This window comes from Fringilla coelebs (assembly GCF_963513975.1).
Source record: "Fringilla coelebs genome assembly, chromosome: 4".
NCBI classification, from domain to species: domain Eukaryota; kingdom Metazoa; phylum Chordata; class Aves; order Passeriformes; family Fringillidae; genus Fringilla; species Fringilla coelebs.
This window is the reverse complement of record NC_140032.1, coordinates 144,243-163,063: the sequence shown is the minus strand read 5'-3', so window position 1 is coordinate 163,063 and position 18,821 is coordinate 144,243. Positions and strand designations below refer to the sequence as shown.

Genomic DNA, 18,821 nt, shown 5'->3' with positions numbered 1-18,821 from the left:
AAAGCACCTTGCAGCTATTTTTACATTTGATGTGCTGCATTTCCTGCCTTTCCCGATTAATACTTCTCTACTTGGACACTTCCTAAAAGCAACCTCTGAGGAGTGATTTACCTGCCATTTAGTTATTATCTGCCTAGCTCTGCCAACACCAGGGTGTATGATGTGATGCAAACAATTTTTTCAGGGAAATAACTGCAGTTTGACAAAATATTTTCAACACAAGTAATATAATCTTGTGTTGGGACTTTTTCCAGAGATATGCAGGACTGAAGGCATTGCAATAAAAGAGGGCAGGGTTAGACAGGATATGGGGAAGGAATTGTTCCCCTGGGAGGGTGGGCAGGCCCTGGCACAGGGTGCCCAGAGCAGCTGGGGCTGCCCCTGGATCCCTGGCAGTGCCCAAGGCCAGGCTGGACACTGGGGCTGGAGCACCTGGGACAGTGGGAGGTGTCCCTGCCATGGCAGGGGTGGCACTGGGTGGTCTATTAGAACCCTTCACACCCAAACCATTCTATGATCCCAGGACTCACACTAGGCAGTGAGTGTGCAAGCACACAGATGTTTGTAGGTGTGTCAGACTGGAGTGTACAACAATAGTCTGCAGCATAACTGTGACTGTGGGCTCTAAAAAGAGAGCAGCACTAAGTATTGCTCGCAAATGCACAAAAAGAGTGAAATCAGCACATTATTAATGGGAAAGGATGGAAGGACCACAGCTAAGAGAAGGGAGAAAATAGGAGCTAGTTCTGCTACCCATCAGCCAATCCTTATCTGAAGAATTCCCCTCTGGAAAGGTTTTCACCAAGCAAAAATGACTAATAGGCAGAAGTCAGCCTGGCTGCATCAGATAGGGTGATTTGCTCTTGCTTTCCCTTTCCCAATCCACCTCAGTCTTTCTGCCCAGGCTCCTGCTTCCCTCATTCTTTCCCCTTCCCAGTAAACAGTGCTAAATCACAGCAAATTAAAAACCTGGTTCCAAAGCACTTGAGAGCAAAGCACTTTTGACATGAGCTACTGGTTCCATCAGATAAGGAATGAACACTGCTCCACAATCTCTCTACACATTTTCTAATTTCTTTTTCAGGCATCTGGATGATTTCAGTCTGTCATTCATTATCTCAACAACAAACTATTTTGGGACAATCCTCATGCCCAAGAGTCCAAAGCAACTTACTCTCCATTTCCACATACATGGAAAAGCGACACCTACCAACAGGCACATTGTGATCCAGTGATTAAAACTGAAAGCTCAGGGTAGAATTCTGTATTTTCTCAGGCAACTAAGCCTCAATTTATTCATTACTTACAAGTAGACTTTAGAGCATTTCAAAGTATCTTCACCTGAAATGAGTATATGAGTATCAGCAGTATTTTATCTGGCAGATAACGTTGTGAAATCAAGTGTCAGGGATGCACCTTCTCCTCTGTGTCAAAGATTCCTGTTGCTGTGCTGTGTGTTGGAATTCCGTATCCCTTTGCTCTAAGGAAGGCAGCTGTATCCCTGTGAGTTTTTCACTCCCTTCTTCGAATCTTTCCATTGGGAAGTTCTTCATAGCCTCAACCATCATCACACCTCCCCCCTCCTGAGGAAACAGGACTCCATGACCCTCATGTTCATCCAAAAGGTCAGCACTACTCCCAATAAACATCCTAAATTAATATCCATCTATTTTCTACTGGATTGTTGTCACATTTGAAAGAAGCAATAAAAAGTCTTCAATGTCCACTCATTAATCACCTCTACTTCTTTCTTCCAGGCTGGCCACAAACCACTCACACTCATTTCACAGAAGTACTGACACTGCTCTGAGCAATGTTATTTTTATTCTGCCTTTTCCATCACTGTATCTAATTGTTTCATTCCACCTCACTATACTCCACCAACATAATCCACTGGGGCCAGTGCTATCTAACATCCTTGCTGGCGACAGGGGCAGTGGGACTGAGGAGCCCACAGCAAGTGTACCGGTGACAACAAACTGGAAAGGTCAGCATGCTGGAGGGGAGGGGGACATGCAGACGGACCTAGATGGCCTCCAACAGTACCTGGAGAGCACCAAAGGGGGCCTGGACAGAGCAGAGACATGGGACTGTGTGAACCTCATGAAGTTACACAAGGCCAAGTGCAAGGAAGGTCCTGGATGGGGGTTGGAGCAAGGCAGAGCACAAACACAGGATGGGTGGGGAATGGCTGGAGAGCGGCCCTGGGGAGAAGGACCTGGGGGTGCTGCTGGGTGAGAGCTGGACATGACCCAGCCCAGAGCCCCCCTTGCCTGAGCTGATCCCAGCATGGGCAGCAGGGGAGGGGGGACTCTGTCCCTGTGCCCCCCTCCCTCAGGTGAGAGCCCACCTGCAGAGCTGCCCCAGCCCTGGGGCCAACAGCAGGAGGACGTGGAGCTGCTGGAGAGAGCCCAGAGGAGGCCCCGGAGCTGCTGCAGGGCTGGAGCCCCTCTGCTCTGGAGCCAGGCTGGGAGAGCTGGGAATGCTCCCCTGGAGAAGGGAAGGCTGCAGGCAGAGCTCAGAGCCCCTGGCAGGGCCTGGAGGGGTTCCAGGAGAGCTGGAGAGGGACTGGGGACAAGGGACAGAGGGACAGGAGCCAGGGAATGGCTGCCACTGGGAAAGGGGAGATTGGGCTGGGATCTTGGCAAGGAATTGCTGGCTGGGAGGGTGGGCAGGGGCTGGGCTGGAATTCCCACATTTGCTGGGGCTGCCCCTGGATCCCTGGCAGTGCCCAAGGCCAGACTGGATTGGGCTTGGAACAGCTTGGGACAGTGGGAGGTGTGCCTGCCATGGCAGGGAATTGGAATGAGATGAGTTTTAAGGTCCCTTCCAACCCAAACCGTTTGATAATTCTATTATTAAATCTCTTAGGAGCAAGAAGCACCTTCCCTCACATCTGCACCTCTCACACGTGGTCTCTGGTTTATAGCTGGTCTTCCCATGTCACAGCACTGAAAAATTCACAGCAGTTCAAAACTATGCCATTGGGTTGCAGGTCAAAACTCCAGTCTTCCATGTATATTTGTCAATATTAAATGCATTGGTCTTTCAAGGAAGACTTTTTCCCAGTTAACTAGGTCTTGCACAGCTGAAAATGGTTCTTTGCGCCAAAGATTCCCAAAGCACTTTACAAACTGAAATGCAATTTTAACAGGTTCTCCTAATCCTCAACTGAAATTCAGCCAAGTCCTCAGTGAAACATTGCAAGCCTTTATGAAACAGACAATTTTAACTATAAACACAGAACACATTAACCAAAAGGAATAGAAGGTGAAACTTAGATAAGCATAAATTTGTTTAAGACATTTAGATCAACACTGTGTCTTTCAAAAACCGGATCATCAAACACTAAAATACAGACATTTTTCACTGTGGTCATTCCGCGTTTAGAAAGGAGGCTATAAAATCATCTTTACGTGCAATGAATGTAATTCCACTCAGCAGTTTGAGTGTCTTTGATTTGAAGAAACAAGAACTGAGCCTCACCCGCAGGAAAGAAAACATGAATGATCAGGATATACTTTGTGTTAAGACAGCAGAGGAAGGAGCAGAGAATGGGAGCCATGGAGGAGCTCGGGGCAGCACTTACGCTGGCAGGTGCCCCCGTTGGTGGGGTCCCCGTAGTAGCCCGAGATGCAGGTCTCACAGTGCCTGCCCGTGGTCAGGTTCTCACACTTCTCACAAACGCTCTCGTTCACACACCGGCTGTGCCCGTTACACTGACAGGCTGTGGGAAACAGCAAACAGGAAAACTCTCAGTGCTGGGACTCCAACACAGCTCACACAGACCCTCAGAGGGCTGCACTGTGCAGAGGACAAATTAAACCATTTTGTGCACCTTCCTGAGAGGTTCTTGTCTCTTGCTAGCAATACATGGGCCCAGAGACTGGTGGATATCAAAGAGTGGAATTTAGAGTGACACAAGGAAAACTGAACTGCAAAACATTACATGCACATTGGACTGGAAGCTGCTGGTGGGATGGATTTAAGGAACAAGGAACAGGGAGGGGAGTGTTGATTTTGTGTCAAAAACATCAGTTAAAAATAATCCTAAGCATTACTGACACTGAAAACAACCTTCAAAGGAAGATCTGCCTTCAAACAGCCTCAAAATAAATAAACAAAAACTAAAATCTCAGTAAAGATTTGTAGGGAAAGGTAAAATTTTTCCCAAGTAATAAATAACAATGTCTTCATACAGAAAACCTGTGCAGCTCAGCTGCTTCACAGCTCCTTCCATCTTCAAGTGTGTAATTCCTACTTATATTCCAGGCTCTTCTCCTCCCTCCATTAACAGGAGGGAACACAGGACACCACCACAGTCTTAAAAACCCTTTCCCTTTGCACTCAGTCGAAACGTTGGACAATTAAATGCTGCTTGTTTACCTGGACACTGGATAAAGGACCAGTTGTAGGTGTTCTCCACAGGACACATGCTGACATTGAGAACAGGCTCCAGGCTGTGTTTCCCTGGTGTGGATGGGGTGGGTACCTTGACAGGCCCCCGGTAGGAGCCCTCGATGCACTTGCCCTTGCCGGTGTTGCTGGGGTCCGTGCACCACCCGCAGCCCGGCTGCTCCAGGCATTGAGCACACGTGCAGTAGCCTGAGCAGTTTTCAGCTACAAAAAAAAAAACCAAACCAAGATACAAAAGTCTGGAATAAATCATTATCTCAAACACAGGCAGCAAAAAATGCAGAATGTATTCTATAACTATATTTTTATCTCACCAAAATATTTATCTCAACAAATCTAGAAATATTTATTCTGATATTCACAGCAACAGGTTCATTCCTATCAGCATATTTATTCCAGAATCTAAGATAACTATTAACAAAGGTTCCAATAGTCAATGAGTTACAAAACAGCACAACACACACAGAGGTTTTTCAAACCATTACACGGCACCCACTAACACCAGAGGTTAATGTTCCCTCTACAAAACATCTCTGATTTATTTAAAATAGATCGGATGATCAAAAGAGCCATCTGGAGGCAAAGGCTAAAAACCAACCAGTTTAGTCACTTGGAGCCTCTTCCTACCACATTTCAGTATCACATGCTATTATTTCAAGTACTTATCTGAGGCAAAAAGCATAGAATATAAATAGGAGAATAAAATTCCACCCTTTAGCCCCTCCTTTCTCTAATGGGATTGGATTTTAGGGGTGACAAACTCATTACATACTAAATTCTTTCCCCAGACCATCTTGAAAAATCTTTTATGGATTCTTGGTGTTGCAAGATAAACAGGTTTTCTATTTTGATGTTTAAATAGACAATATTTGCCTTCAAGAAGGAAAAAAAGTTTGTTTTCCATTATTTTAGCTTACTCATCTCCTGCCTGATGCTTCCTCCAACTTTTGACCTCTGGCAATATGGGAAGTTCATACTTTCATGTTCCTTAAATTCATTTTCTTCATCTCCTATTTTGCAACATTTTGAGCTACTTGTGATGCCCCTGTTCACACCCAGCTCCTAAAGAATTCAACATAAATAAAATAATTTCTACATCTTCACTTGTTTTAAGTTCTTAGGCCCTTTTACCCCAGATTGAAAGGAAAACACTATTCCAAAGTGCCATGAAGCATTTGCAGTTTGCTCTCATCTACCTGAAAGGGGCAAAAAAGTAAATAATTTCTTTAAAATGAGAAAGGAATTCCTAATACAGTCTATAAGTAGACAATACTTCAGAATAAAAAACTTGTGCAAACTCTAAATTGGATTTGATAATCAGGCAATTGCAGAATGCTTCCGGTTGGAACGAGGCCGTGCTGTTCCACAGCCTGCCATGGGCAGGAGCCTCCTGCTGGAGCAGGGTGCTCCAAGCCCCATCCAGCCTGGCCTTGTTCCCTCCATCCCGGTGACGTCCAGCACACCCCCACAGGGCTCTCCACAGCCTGTCCCCCAGCCCCAGCCCAGTACCGTGACTCACGGGGACAGCTGCTCATGGTGTACCACTCCATGCACTGCCCGTAGGGGAAGGAGGCCACGTAGGCATTGGAGTCCACGCACTGCTGCATGTTGCTGCACCACATGCACTCGGAGCTGCCGCTGGTGCACTCGGCGCAGGCGGCGCGCAGCGCGCACGGCGTACGGCACTGCTTGGCGCTGTGGTTGGCTGCGGGGAGCACAACATCAGATCTCCGCCAGGAACGGACCCAGGGACCATCCCACACCTCCCACTGGCCCAGGTGCTCCCAGCCCCAGTGTCCAACCCAGCCCTGGGCGCTGCCAGGGATGCAGGGGCAGCCACAGCTGCTCTGGGCGTGGAGCAGAGGTCTCTCTTTCTCTGCAGTTCTGCTGATGCATTCCTTAGTTACCCTCCCAGCAAAGTGCAGGGCAGAGTCCTGTTTTACATGAGCACGGAGGCACATGCTTTAAGTGATTTGATCAGTTCCAGACATCAAACAAGCACTGAACTAACTCAGCAGTTTGTAGTCTGAGCCAATGCTTTAAGTTTTCCTTCAAGTGACTGTTCTGAGACCATAAAAGCCAGCACAAAGGTTAAACCCAAGTGCTGGCAAGTAGAAGCATATGGAATTTTGAGTTCAGGTTTCACATTCAGGATTTGCATCCTGCTCTTCCAAAAAGAATGATTTCAACTGGTACAGTGTACTTAAAATTTTTTTTTATCAACCAACTTCCCTAATACTTAAAGAGGCACTAATTAGTATTCAGAAATGATCAGCTACAATGGAGAATTAACAGACCAAGCCATCTGAAAAGATATGCTGTTTCAATAAAGCTGGAAGACTTTTCCCAAAAGTAAATAGCTTGTTTTTTTCAACGTTCTCTCCAAAGTGTCTTGGCCAATTAATTTCAAACTTTGATAAAATCCTCCTCTGGCTACATAGCAGGGGACGGGGAAAAGGGGAATTCAATCAGAAAGTTACTATTAATTTTTTATTTCTTTGAAACAGGAGAATGCTCCATACCATAATTACCCTAAAATGTCACATGTAGGTATGCAATTAAGAAAAAAATAATTTAAATCACGTACTTCAAATATTTTACAGTTAACAGCATAAATGGTAAGGTATTTTTAAAATTTCTATTTCCTGCATGAAATATGTACACAAGACTCTTGTTCAGAAGTATTTCTCTTTGGCAAAGTCATGATGCAGCTGGTTTAAAATGTAATAAATTACATTCTCTTTACCTTCCAGGAAATATAAATCAAGCAGACAGCTGCTGTTACCTGGCCTTTCACAGACAGTGCCGTTGACCTCGTTGATACATGATGCTGCCTTCAATCCCTGTTGGGACGGCTCAGCTAAATATCCACAAAATCCAGCATCACTGGGTTCACCAGGAAGCCACTGGATGAGGGTGTTGGTGAAGGGAGACATGTCTTCCCAGCACCAATAGGACACATTGATTTTCCTCAGTCCAACCCACGGAGTCAAAGTTTTGGGCTAGAAATAAAGGAGCAGGTCAAATCTAAATTACTGTTGCTGGCCACGAAATTCATAACATAAAGATCCTATAAGACAACTATTTCTAGTGGCAATTTATTTTTTGGCACACTTTCATTTTGGGGAGGAGCGTTGGAGCTCTGTTGGTATAATATGTGGTTTTACTGCTAAAATAAGTAATCCCCTACTTCAAACTGATTTTATGCACTTTTATACCCTAGAACTGCAGCTTCCAACAGCAACAGGGTTACAAAGCATATCATGCTAACACCAACATGTTTTCTTGTCATTACTAAACATCTACATACAGTTTAGTTGAAAAAGGAGCAACTGCAAAGCAGAGCCTCCCCCAGCACAGCCACCAGTGCTCCCAGCCCCATGCCCACCCTGGCCTTGGGCACTGCCAGGGATCCAGGGGCAGCCCCAGCAAATCTGGCAATTCCAGCCCAGCCCCTGCCCACCCTCCCAGCCAGCAATTCCTTGCCAAGATCCCAGCCCAATCTCCCCTTTCCCAGTGGCAGCCATTCCCTGGCTCCTGTCCCTCTGTCCCTTGTCCCCAGTCCCTCTCCAGCTCTCCTGGAGCCCCTCCAGGCCCTGCCAGGGGCTCTGAGCTCTGCCTGGAGCCTTCCCTTCTCCAGGGGAGCATTCCCAGCTCTCCCAGCCTGGCTCCAGAGCAGAGGGGCTCCAGCCCTGCAGCAGCTCCGGGGCCTCCTCTGGGCTCTCTCCAGCAGCTCCACGTCCTCCTGCTGTTGGCCCCAGGGCTGGGGCAGCTCTGCAGGTGGGCTCTCACCTGAGGGAGGGCACAGGGACACAATTCCCACCTTTCCTGTGGCATCAGCCCAGGGCTGGGGCAGCTCTCAGGTGGGCTCTCACCTGAGGGAGGGGCACAGGGACACAATTCCCACCTTTCCTTTGGCATCTGCCCAGGGCTGGGGCAGCTCTGCAGGTGGGCTCTCACCTGAGGGAGAGGCACAGGGACAGAGTCCCCCCTCCCCTGCTGCCCATGCTGGGATCAGCTCAGGATAATTTTCCCACCTTATAAGCATTCTATCCTAATATCCCTTAAAACAGACTCCTAGTCTCTTTAGGCTCACCTTTCAAAGGACTCTGTAGGTGGAAAAAGAACCCTGTAAATTAACAATTCTTTTTTACACAGTGTAAAGATTTAAACACTATGAGGGAAGGGTTACCATGTGTCTTTAGGAATTTACTCTATACTCAGATACTGAAATATCTAGAAACATCTGGAGCTGTCCGAATCATGTATTTTTTACAGTATCCCAGGCTTGGCTTCCTCATTTTACAAAAGATTTAACAAACAATCTTGCTTAAACTGCACCCTATTTTCCTTGGCTAAATTGACTCCCCTCTAAAACACTGTAATTGTTGAAACTCCATTTTAAAACTACAAAGGGAATCAAGGCAGGGAATGTTCTTGTTTTAACAGGGGAATATTTGTCTTAAGTACTGAACCATGTTCTCTCTAGAAAAAAAGCAATCCTATTGCCTCCAACCTCATTTTTCCTAGAGAAAATGCTTCCCACAGTGGTCTCTGGGATCCAGGAGTTGTTATTCTGATGTGCCATCAGGCCACAGCAGCTTTCCAGGCTAATCCAGGATTTTAGAAGACATGCACAGCATCATTCTTTGTTAGGGCTGTAGCACCACCTACACAACCTGCCCTGAACATCTCCCTTCTTCCCCTAGGGACTGGAAAAAACATGTATTTTTTTCATTGATGCATAAAGAGGGAAAAAATCCAATTCTCTTTTCCCTGGGCCTGACAGAAAAACACCTGCCACTAAATGACACCCAAATAACGCCCAGTAAGCCAAACAGCTCTGTGGAATGAGAAGGTGACATTTTAAACAGCTGCTTTTCTGAATGGAGTAAATAACTCAACACTTTACATTAAGCAGCTCCAGTGCCCCAAAGGGGCTTTTATTTATCAAATATTGTGCACAGGTCAGGAGAGGCCTCCTGCTGCAGTCTGGTATTCCACCCGGGAAATGCAGGTGTGATCCCAGCACAGAAAGTGATCTCTCTAAGGAACTGTGTATGTTTATGTTTATCCTTTCCATTTACATTCTCTACAATTTCAGCTCAGAAGCACCCAGAGGGTACACTGAATTTCAAAAGAAAATCAGCTGGTTTTGGTTAAGAGGCATTTCCATTATGTACAGAGCACACAATACTCCAGCAAGGACTTCTCCACAGCCACAGCTTTATAAATGTAAGGGATGGAAAAGAGAAGCACTCACTGAAGACTGAATCTTCTGCAGCTCCTTCAGAACAAATTCCACCTTCTTCTGGGAGGTGAGAGAAGCCAGTAAAGCACCGTTGGACGTACAGGACAGTTTGGCATGATCATAGTTCTCCTTGGCGCTGGTGATCTTCAGGCAGGAGTTGCCAACCAAATGCCAGCTTGTTCCGCAGATATTTTCTGGGGACAAGGAGGGGAAAAAAACTGAACTCAGAGATGCAGGTGACCTTCCCAACAATCAAGGGAGTGAAACAACCATTGAAAAAAAATGAGCCTGAGGGGCTGGAGCGTGGCCAGGGCAGGAACAGAGCTGGGCAGGGGCTGGAGGATTCCTGAGGGAGCCGGGAAGGGGCTCAGCCTGGAGCAAAGGAGGCTCAGCACAACTCCTTGTGGCTCTGCACAGCTCCTGCCAGGAGGAGACAGCCGGGGAGAGGTGGGGGGGTTGGGCTCTGCTCCCAGGGAGGAGGGGAAATGCCCCTAAGTTGTGCCAGGAGAGGTTTAGGTTGCATAACAGGGAAAATTTCTTCCCTGAAGGTATTGCCAAGCATTGGAAGGGGCTGCCCGGGTCAGTGCTGAAGTCCCCACTCCTGGAAGTGTTCAGAAAATGAGCACACATGGCCCTTAGTGCTATGGCTTAGGGCCATGGTGAGGCTGGGACAGAGGTTGATCATGAGGATCTTGGAGGTATTTTCCAGCATTAATGATTCTATGAACCCTAGCATCAAGAAATACCCACAGCCCCATCCCAAGCCAGTATGGCTTAGAGGTGTGCTGAGAAGTGTTGATACATAACAATATTGGAGGAGAAGGAAATCTGTTCAGAGAAGCTGAAGTCCGACATCAGCATTTGTACATAATCAAAGCACAATGTTGAACAGAAAAATTGTTGTAGGAGAAAGAGGGGAAAAAACCCCAAAACTTGTATTTTGTTGATGTCTTGAAGCCACCCACTCACCCACAGTAGTCAAGGGACCTTTTGGCAGGAGAGGGTTGTTGTGCTAATCCTGTCCACAGCACCAACTTCCAGGATTAATCTCTGCTTCAACTGGAGCACAACCCCACTACTGAAGAACTCCTTACACTTTGTGATTAATTATTTCCCTTACAGAAGAAACCCTGATGGGCATTTCCAATGTGAATTCAGACTGAACAGATGGAAAAGCTCTCAGATGTCAATTTTTCAGATGAGCTTTTTACACATATGATCAGATCATCCCCTTTGCTACATCAAATAAAACAGACCAACCTCTTTATCTACCACACTAAAAGATGTTTTTCTCACTTTCTTTGCTCTTCTTCAAAGTCTCCTCAATTTTAAACTGTTGCAGACTGGCAAACACCAGACCTGGACATATCCAAATCTACCCATTCCTAAGGGAAGGCTTTCCATGTCCATTAAAATGTCCTGTCTCATGGATTTTCTCCCCTTTCTCTATATTTTATTACATACAAATGTTAATCACTGAAGATCCTGTATTTCTCTCCCAGTCATTGGGATAAAAAAAAAATTACTGCAAGGGAACAAATAACCAACTCCTGTGAGCTCCACTGGAAGCACTCTAATAGGAGAATTTTCCTTAAACACTTCAGGTCTTACTTGCCTCATTTGTCCAGTATATGCCATTATGCTTTTGCACAATTTTAGTCTCTAAATTAAATAGCATGCATTATTAAATCTAATATCTTGCAGAAGCCTATTATCAACAGCTTTTATCAAATGAAAAGGGAGAGATGACATACAGCCTAATAATTATACGAGTGATCATAGTCCTCATCAGACAACTGAGAATGAAAAATATTCCAGCAGACTTGCTGGATTTACTACAAATTAAATTTCATACCAAAGCTGTTATGATTAAACAACACTATTTGCTCCATCTTAACACTAAAACTTACAGATTTGGGGCTAAAATCAACAAAAATTTTAAAAAACTCTCAACAACTTTCAGAATGGGTGAATTGGGTACCAGTACCTACCTGGCAAAGCAATGCACTCCTGATTCCTAGGTTCCCACTGACAGTTTTGATCCATGGCACAGCTTTTACAACTTGTCTTTTTGTTACAGTAATAGGCAGGATTATCCTTAGGACAGTTGTCATAGAGAGTAACAGGAACCTAAAATAAATAGCACAGGTGAGACTTTTTCTGATAACCAGCTATGTGGGTTTATAACAGCCATGATTACAACACTAGAATCACAGTCCAGCTCTACAAAGCAATTTATCTATCCAAAAGCTGTGGAACTGGGCACAGCCTGGACTGGTTATCCAAGATACTCCCCCAAAACACTGCCTGACATGTTTTCTGTACTAAAGCTTTTACAAGAGGGCTGTTTTGTTTTCTCTAGGGAAAGCCCTATTGATATCAAACCCAAAATGTGATTAATGAATAATCATACTACAGTTAAACCTCCACCTCTTCCCCTGCCCACAGCCATCCTCCTAAATTCATTGTAAAATACCATGCAAAACCCTTGGATCAAGTTGAAAAAATGCAAACATGTAGCACTTTTGAGCTAGATATGCACTGGGAATAACAAAACAGGGACCATAACACTGACAGATGGAAACGTGGACATTTGCTATTCCAAAGGACAAATTTAAACTAGGGAAGTGTTAAGAGCCATTACCTGTTCCTCTGTGCAGTTGTTGTGCGCTGGGATACACTGGTCAGAACACCACTGACAGCTGTTTGTGTTGGCTGTGCAGCTGTAGCAGTCTGTAATCTGATCACATTTTTCATTGTCTACAACTATTAAAGAAAAAAACCTGCATGACCAAAAACAGGCATTTCCTGACAGAGCTCTAAGAACTTGATTATTTACAGCAAAAGACACAACCAAACAGCGGTGACTGTAGATTTTCTGTTAGCAACTAAAATCAGGTACTTTCATGTGTTTGAACTCTTAGAAAATTGCTTTTATTTACAGCAGCAACCATTTTTAGTGCCCAAGGAACCCTAAAACACACCACCAGAAAATAATGCACCAAGACACGGAAGCACATGAACTAAGACACGTTAATGCCCAGGGAAATGATGGCAGAGGATATCCACAGGGACAGTGGCCATCCTCCAGTACAGGCCCATCTTCCTGCAAGCCTGGCTTTCAAGTGGAGCATTTTCATGTGAAGCTTCAACTTTTCATTCATTTTTCCAATTATTTATTGCCTATGTTTTGTGAAAATGTAGTGTGCATTGGGAGCCCAGCAAAGCAATGTCCCCTTACATCAGTTTCTATTAAATAATTAGAGGCTACACATCTGTTACAGAATCAAGGACTGTATAATGAATGTATCAGGATAAAGTTGTTTAAAATTATCCTAAGGGGAAACACAGGAATCAGACCTTAAAACATGAATTCATTTTATCTGCCTTTGTACATTGAATCATAGAATCCCAGAATGGTTTGGGTTGGAAGGGACCTTAAAGATTATCTTGTACCAATGCCCTGCCAAAAAAACAGAGTAACTTTTCCTAAAGCAGTATTCCTGCTGTCTCCTTTGAAGAGTACAGGATAACTCCACCAGATCCAGATGCCCTTCCTTGCCCTGTGGCGCTCTTCAGCCAGTTTTTGGCTCTCACAAGGTCAATTCTTGGAGCAAACATTTACAGAATGATGGTCCACGCCTGGTCCCTGGCTGGTGATGCTTGTTAGGGATAGAAAAGTAAGTCCAAGAAGCAGGGTAGGGAAAAGATCTCATGAACAAGCAGCTTCAGGAGCAGGTGACAGAAACACCTCCATATCTCCATGACCCTTGGCCAGAGGAAGGGCTCCCAGCACACAGGAAGCCCAACCACAGCCCCCCATGTAAAACCCGACCTTGGAATGGCACACAATTAACACAGGAGGAATCTGGAAGGAGAAAAAGCCTGCACACCTTTCAGAAAAGGGAACAGAAAGAAGGGGGATACCTACCTGGCTTGGGAGGACAATCTTCAAAGACCTTTTGCTGCTGATCCAGTGTTGCATTTTCCCAGGGGATGCAGCGGGGAGGGCGGGAAGCCCACACACATCTGACCCCAGGGCCAGCCCCCAGGCAGGACAACTCGTTGCCAAAAGCCTCACATCTCTCAGGTGTGAACTTCAGGATGTCACTCAGGAGGAGGCTGTTGAAGCCTCCAAACACATACATGGTGCTGGACAGCATGGAAGCAAAGAGAGAAAAACTCACAGCTGTTTTCATGGACAGAGCACTGCTCCAGTAAATGGGATTTAAGGTCTGAGAGAAGTGTTTTATCACATGCCAGCATATATAAATGCAAATAAATAGCTCTTGGTTAAGGGAGGCACTAAAGAAAAGGTCAGACAAATTTCACTGTTTCAGAGAAGCCAGCAAGACTCAACACAGAGTTAAAGCTATTCAAGGTCATCAACCAATCTTGCCCACCAGCCAAAACTTTGAGGGGACCTGATCAACATGATTATACATAAAATGCTGTTAAAATGTGGGATCCTCCTGTAATCCATACTGGCAAGACACAGAGGAAGGCTAAAAATTGGGGAGATTGTACCATAGCATTAAACCAGAGTTCAGAAACTGTAACAAAACAATTGGTTGCTGTCTCTCTCTCTGCTCCTCTGTAAGAAAACCATACTTTGCATGGCTGGTAACAACTGAGCAGAGTCATTGTGTCAACTAAAAAACCCAAAACAACCCCCAAACAAATAATATTTTGTACGGAGACGAGTAGGGGATTTCAAAACTCTTTCAGTATCCCAGCTGCACCAGACAAAACATTAAATTTTAATATTATAAATTATATAATATGTCACACAAAAATTCTTTGTGCATCTGTGTTTGTCAATGCACCTTTAAAAATACAGTGAAGAAGGGCCAAGGCGACTGAAAAGAGAAGTTCTGGTTGAATCATAAGTATTTTTATTATGATTTTCATTCTATTTTAGAACTCCTATGAAATAAAGTTCTCAAACTTGGTTACACTGATCCAGTAACAGCTGTTCATCTGGAAGCAGGGATATCACTACAGTCTGTAAGGCAAAACAGCCAAAATCTCACCTAAGATTTCACCCAAATACTGAACATCATGTGCCTGGGGAAGAGCAGCCCCACAGGAAAAGGTATGTAAAGTGAAACATGGACAAATTTTAAAAAGCATGAGGGAAATTCAGATTTGGAAATAAATGTCGTCAGTGCAGCTAAGAAAGAAGTGTGAAATACAGTGAAATTCACAATTATTAAATAACTAAAAAAATAGAAATATATATAAAAATAATGACAAAAATTAAAATTATTGAAAAAAACTAAGTGAGCTGAGATAGTTTAGCCCAGTAAAGAAGGGCTAATGGGAACAGGTGAATACTGAAGACATTACGAGAGTGAAGATCTGAAAACTCTCAGAGATTCACGGAATGGTTTGGATGGGAAGAAACCTTAAATCCCACCTCATTCCATTCCCTGCCATGTGCAGGGACACCTTCCTCTAGACCAGGCTGCTCCAAACCCCATCCAACCTGGCCTGGGACCCTTCCAGGGATGGGGCAGCCCAAAGCTCCACGGACAAGGAGGTTTGTACCAGACCCTCACCCTGTGCTGCAGTTCCTCATCCACTCATGCCCATTCCCTACAGAACACCTGTGCCCTCACCTGTTGTACAGCACAGCAGAGTGCCCAAACCTGTTGACATCGTGGTGCAGAGCCGGGCGAGGTAGCACAGACCATCGATCACAGGCTGCAAGTGACAAAAACCATTTCAGAAATGTTTCTCTGGACAATGAACAAGACAACTCACACAGCAGTTTCTTCCTGAGAGATCCCCAGGAACATGAGATCCTTCAGCAAAGGCCTGAGGGGCTGGAGAGTGGCCAGGGCAGGAACAGAGCTGAGAAGGGGTGGAAAGTTCCTGAGGGAGCTGGGAAGGGGCTGGAGAATCCCTGAGGAGCTGGGCAGGGGCTGGAGAATCCCTGAGGAGCTGGGCAGGGGCTGGAGAATCCCTGAGGAGCTGGGCAGGGGCTGCAGAATCCCTGAGGAGCTGGGCAGGGGCTCAGCCTGGAGCAAAGGAGGCTCAGGGGCCCTTGTGGCTCTGCACAGCTCCTGGACAGCCGGGGGGTGGGAGTCAGGCTCTGCTCCCAGGGAACGGCGTAAGAAGAAACTGTTTTTCCTCCTTTACTAGCAGGATTTTTCACCATGTAACAAGTTCTGGTTTTATCTGTTTATACATGAATTATTTGTAGTTTTGCCCCAAACCAGCATCACTGAGAACAGAGGCTTATCTTTTTTTCACTTTTTCCATTGCCATTATGTTCCTAGAGGGCAGATATCCATGTTTTTCAAAATATTTTTCACTCATCATAGCTTAAAGATTTGTGGCTGTTTTTCTCTTTTAATACAATGTTAGATTATTCCATCTTTTTCTATTAGCATAAAATTTATAAGTTATGCTTCATTTTTCACTTGATTTCTCAGGTAATTCTTTTCTTTGGGCAGCATGGGAGAAAAAAACAAATTAAGAAACATCTAACCCACTGAGCAAAGGAACAGAACAGGAAAAGTCAGTCCAATTCATAACACTTAAACTTCATAAAGGGAATGGATCACCTTGGGGGCCAATATCCCAGAGGCACTTGGATGCAATTTATGCAATTAAGACAGAAAAGTCAATCTTCTGTAAAGATCTACAGGGCCCTCAAATACTCCTAAGACTCTTTAATATGAGATAAAAGCATTGCATAGAGGACTGACCCTCTGGAAAAAAGAGAAGCCCACAAACCAAACTAGTCCATGGATAAACTGAAAGGGCAAAGAAAAACAAAGTTTTAAGTTTTTACTAAATTTAATTGGAGAATTGTTGGATAAAACAACTGATGCAGAGCAATTTTGTTCAAGAACGCTGATAAAGACAGAAGACACAGATTTAGTACTTTGATAAATTGTGATTTTGGAATTTAGTTTTACATTCCATTTGCTCCATTTTCAAAGAACTTAACCTAGCCCAGCACAACTCCCAAGCCAAGCATGACAGTTCCAATTTTTATTAGAAGACTTCAGAAAAATTGGGCAGCAATTTGCAAATTTTTAGCCATCAAGTTGTGTGTTATGTGAGGCCAAGAAACATGTTTTTCTAGATTAACAGAAGGCCTTGAATATTTTGTTTTCTAAGCTTCTTTGCCATTTTTAACCAGAGATCAAATACTGGAGAAACCAAGTAATTCTGACAGTACAAAGAATTTTCTCCTTCCTGACTTAACCTAAAACTTACAATGCTGGGATTTATTAAATGCACTGTTCAATCAGAACATAACAGTTACTAAAACATGCAGCCTCTCCCTGTTCTGGTCATCAGAATCAGAATTTTCATGGGGTAAATAGAAGAGTTTTTGTTTCTCTTCTCTGAGGAGAAAAGATCAATTTAAAAGCAGCACCTTTACATAAGTAGCAGGCAGAGGATTAAGTGAGGCATTTTTCCACACTAAGCTGCTGCAGAGCAGGAAACTGACAAAGGCCAGAGAGACCAAGTTTGGGGATAGGAAGAGCTAACTGGCTATTCCAGTGTGCAGAAAACAGGGAAAATACTGAGAGACAGCTCTGCCTAAGTGTTCATCCAACCCAAATATCAACAATTCAAAGGCTTGTCCTGAGAATGAAGAATAACACATGCACACAGCTGGACTGTTATCCAGAAACCTTCCCAAACTAGGAAGCACCTGGACAATCTGGACTGAATGCGCCCCAAGCTGGTCAAGTAGAGGATAGAGGACAAGAAGCAGTCAAGAATTTTTATTGCTCACCCCCAACAAACATCTCAGTTCAAGCTGTTAGCATTGCCCCACACAGAAAAAAGGTTTTATGTCCTCCCAATGCATGTGTTCTGATTACTTGGAAATTTGAGGAGGGAAAACCAGAAAAAATTGATGATGCAAATAAAATAAGTTACTACCAAAATAAGCTTTAATGACAAAGGTTAAGGAGAAGACCTGAGTTTGAAGCATTTGCTTCAGATTGGATTTAATTCCACTTCTCCCAGTCTTCCAACCATCACTGTGATCATTAATCAATCATGATGGCTAATCAAGAAGATGTAAAAAATTAGTAAACCACCCAGACAGTATACTAGAAAAATAGGGAATAAAGACAATTATTAATCCTCATCACTGAAGGCTCTCAGTATCAACTGGCCTTGCCTGGTTTTTTCGTGCCTTGGGAACATCGAGGGACAGATAAGAGGGGAGTTATACGGGGTTATACCCATGGAGACCAACAGGAGCATGACCAGGGTCATTATTAATGCAGAGATCATGCATGAAGAACCACTGAAAAGTGTTTCTGCTGTGATACAAAGGATGAGCCACCACCCTAATGCCTTCCTAGTCACATGGGATAAGGGAAATCATGCACAATGACTCCTGCAATGAAGAGAACAGAAGTGGTCTCGTGTCCTAAAAAAAAAAAAAAAAAAATGCTGCTCTTTTCAGGCTTCAGGCTGAGACTCTCTTCTCTAAGGAATGAGGGGTCTTAAGAACACCTCTCACCCACCATAGGTAAAACCAATGTAAACTCCACACATCAGTGTATATCTGGTAAGAACTGGGGACGTTGACTACATCACTCATGTCAGGTAATGTTTCCTAAACTTGAACATCATTATTGGCATATTTTGTCAAATTAATGCAACTTGTGTTTTACACCTGACAGAGAGTTCAATAGGTCAGGAAGATAGCAGAATGCAGAAAGAAAAATCTATCACTGTTGTTACCAAAGTTTAAAAAAAATCAAACTATTTATGACTCCCACAGAATGACGAAATATTCTGGGCTGGATAACACCTTAAAACAATCTCATTTCAGCTCTGAGCCATGAGCAGGAACACCAGGCTGCTCCAAGTCCCATCCAACCTGGTCAAATACCTCATTTTAACTCCTCAATTTAAAAAAAAAAATCAAAATCAAGCTAGCTAGGAGCACACAAAGATTCCAGAGAGATGTAACTAGAAATCACAGGAGGCAGAATGGAATGGCTGCTATAACAGAGAGCAAAAGGGCATACGGATACCAAACCCTGATGGCCCAAGTATTCACTTGCATTTTCCTCTCACAAACCAGAAGTGAGATCTTGGTGGACAGTCACTTGGAGATTTCAGGTTTACAGGATTATTTCAGGGAAGCCACATTTAGGACATTCTG

The 18,821-nt window shown here is 44.3% G+C and overlaps 1 protein-coding gene across 1 annotated transcript in view; it reads right to left on the bottom strand.

The window, feature by feature from the left end:
* The window catches only part of ATRN (attractin), a 150,020-nt gene that overhangs the window by 72,094 nt on the left and 59,105 nt on the right, over positions 1–18,821 (bottom strand). Inside the window, exons 11-19 of the mRNA XM_084204998.1 lie at positions 15,289–15,373; positions 13,599–13,819; positions 12,312–12,433; positions 11,659–11,797; positions 9,680–9,861; positions 7,202–7,418; positions 5,936–6,121; positions 4,387–4,620; positions 3,590–3,727 (exon numbers count right to left, since the gene is read on the bottom strand). Coding sequence (XP_084061124.1) covers positions 3,590–3,727; positions 4,387–4,620; positions 5,936–6,121; positions 7,202–7,418; positions 9,680–9,861; positions 11,659–11,797; positions 12,312–12,433; positions 13,599–13,819; positions 15,289–15,373 — 1,524 coding nt within the window. The remainder of the gene's footprint in view (positions 1–3,589; positions 3,728–4,386; positions 4,621–5,935; positions 6,122–7,201; positions 7,419–9,679; positions 9,862–11,658; positions 11,798–12,311; positions 12,434–13,598; positions 13,820–15,288; positions 15,374–18,821) is intronic.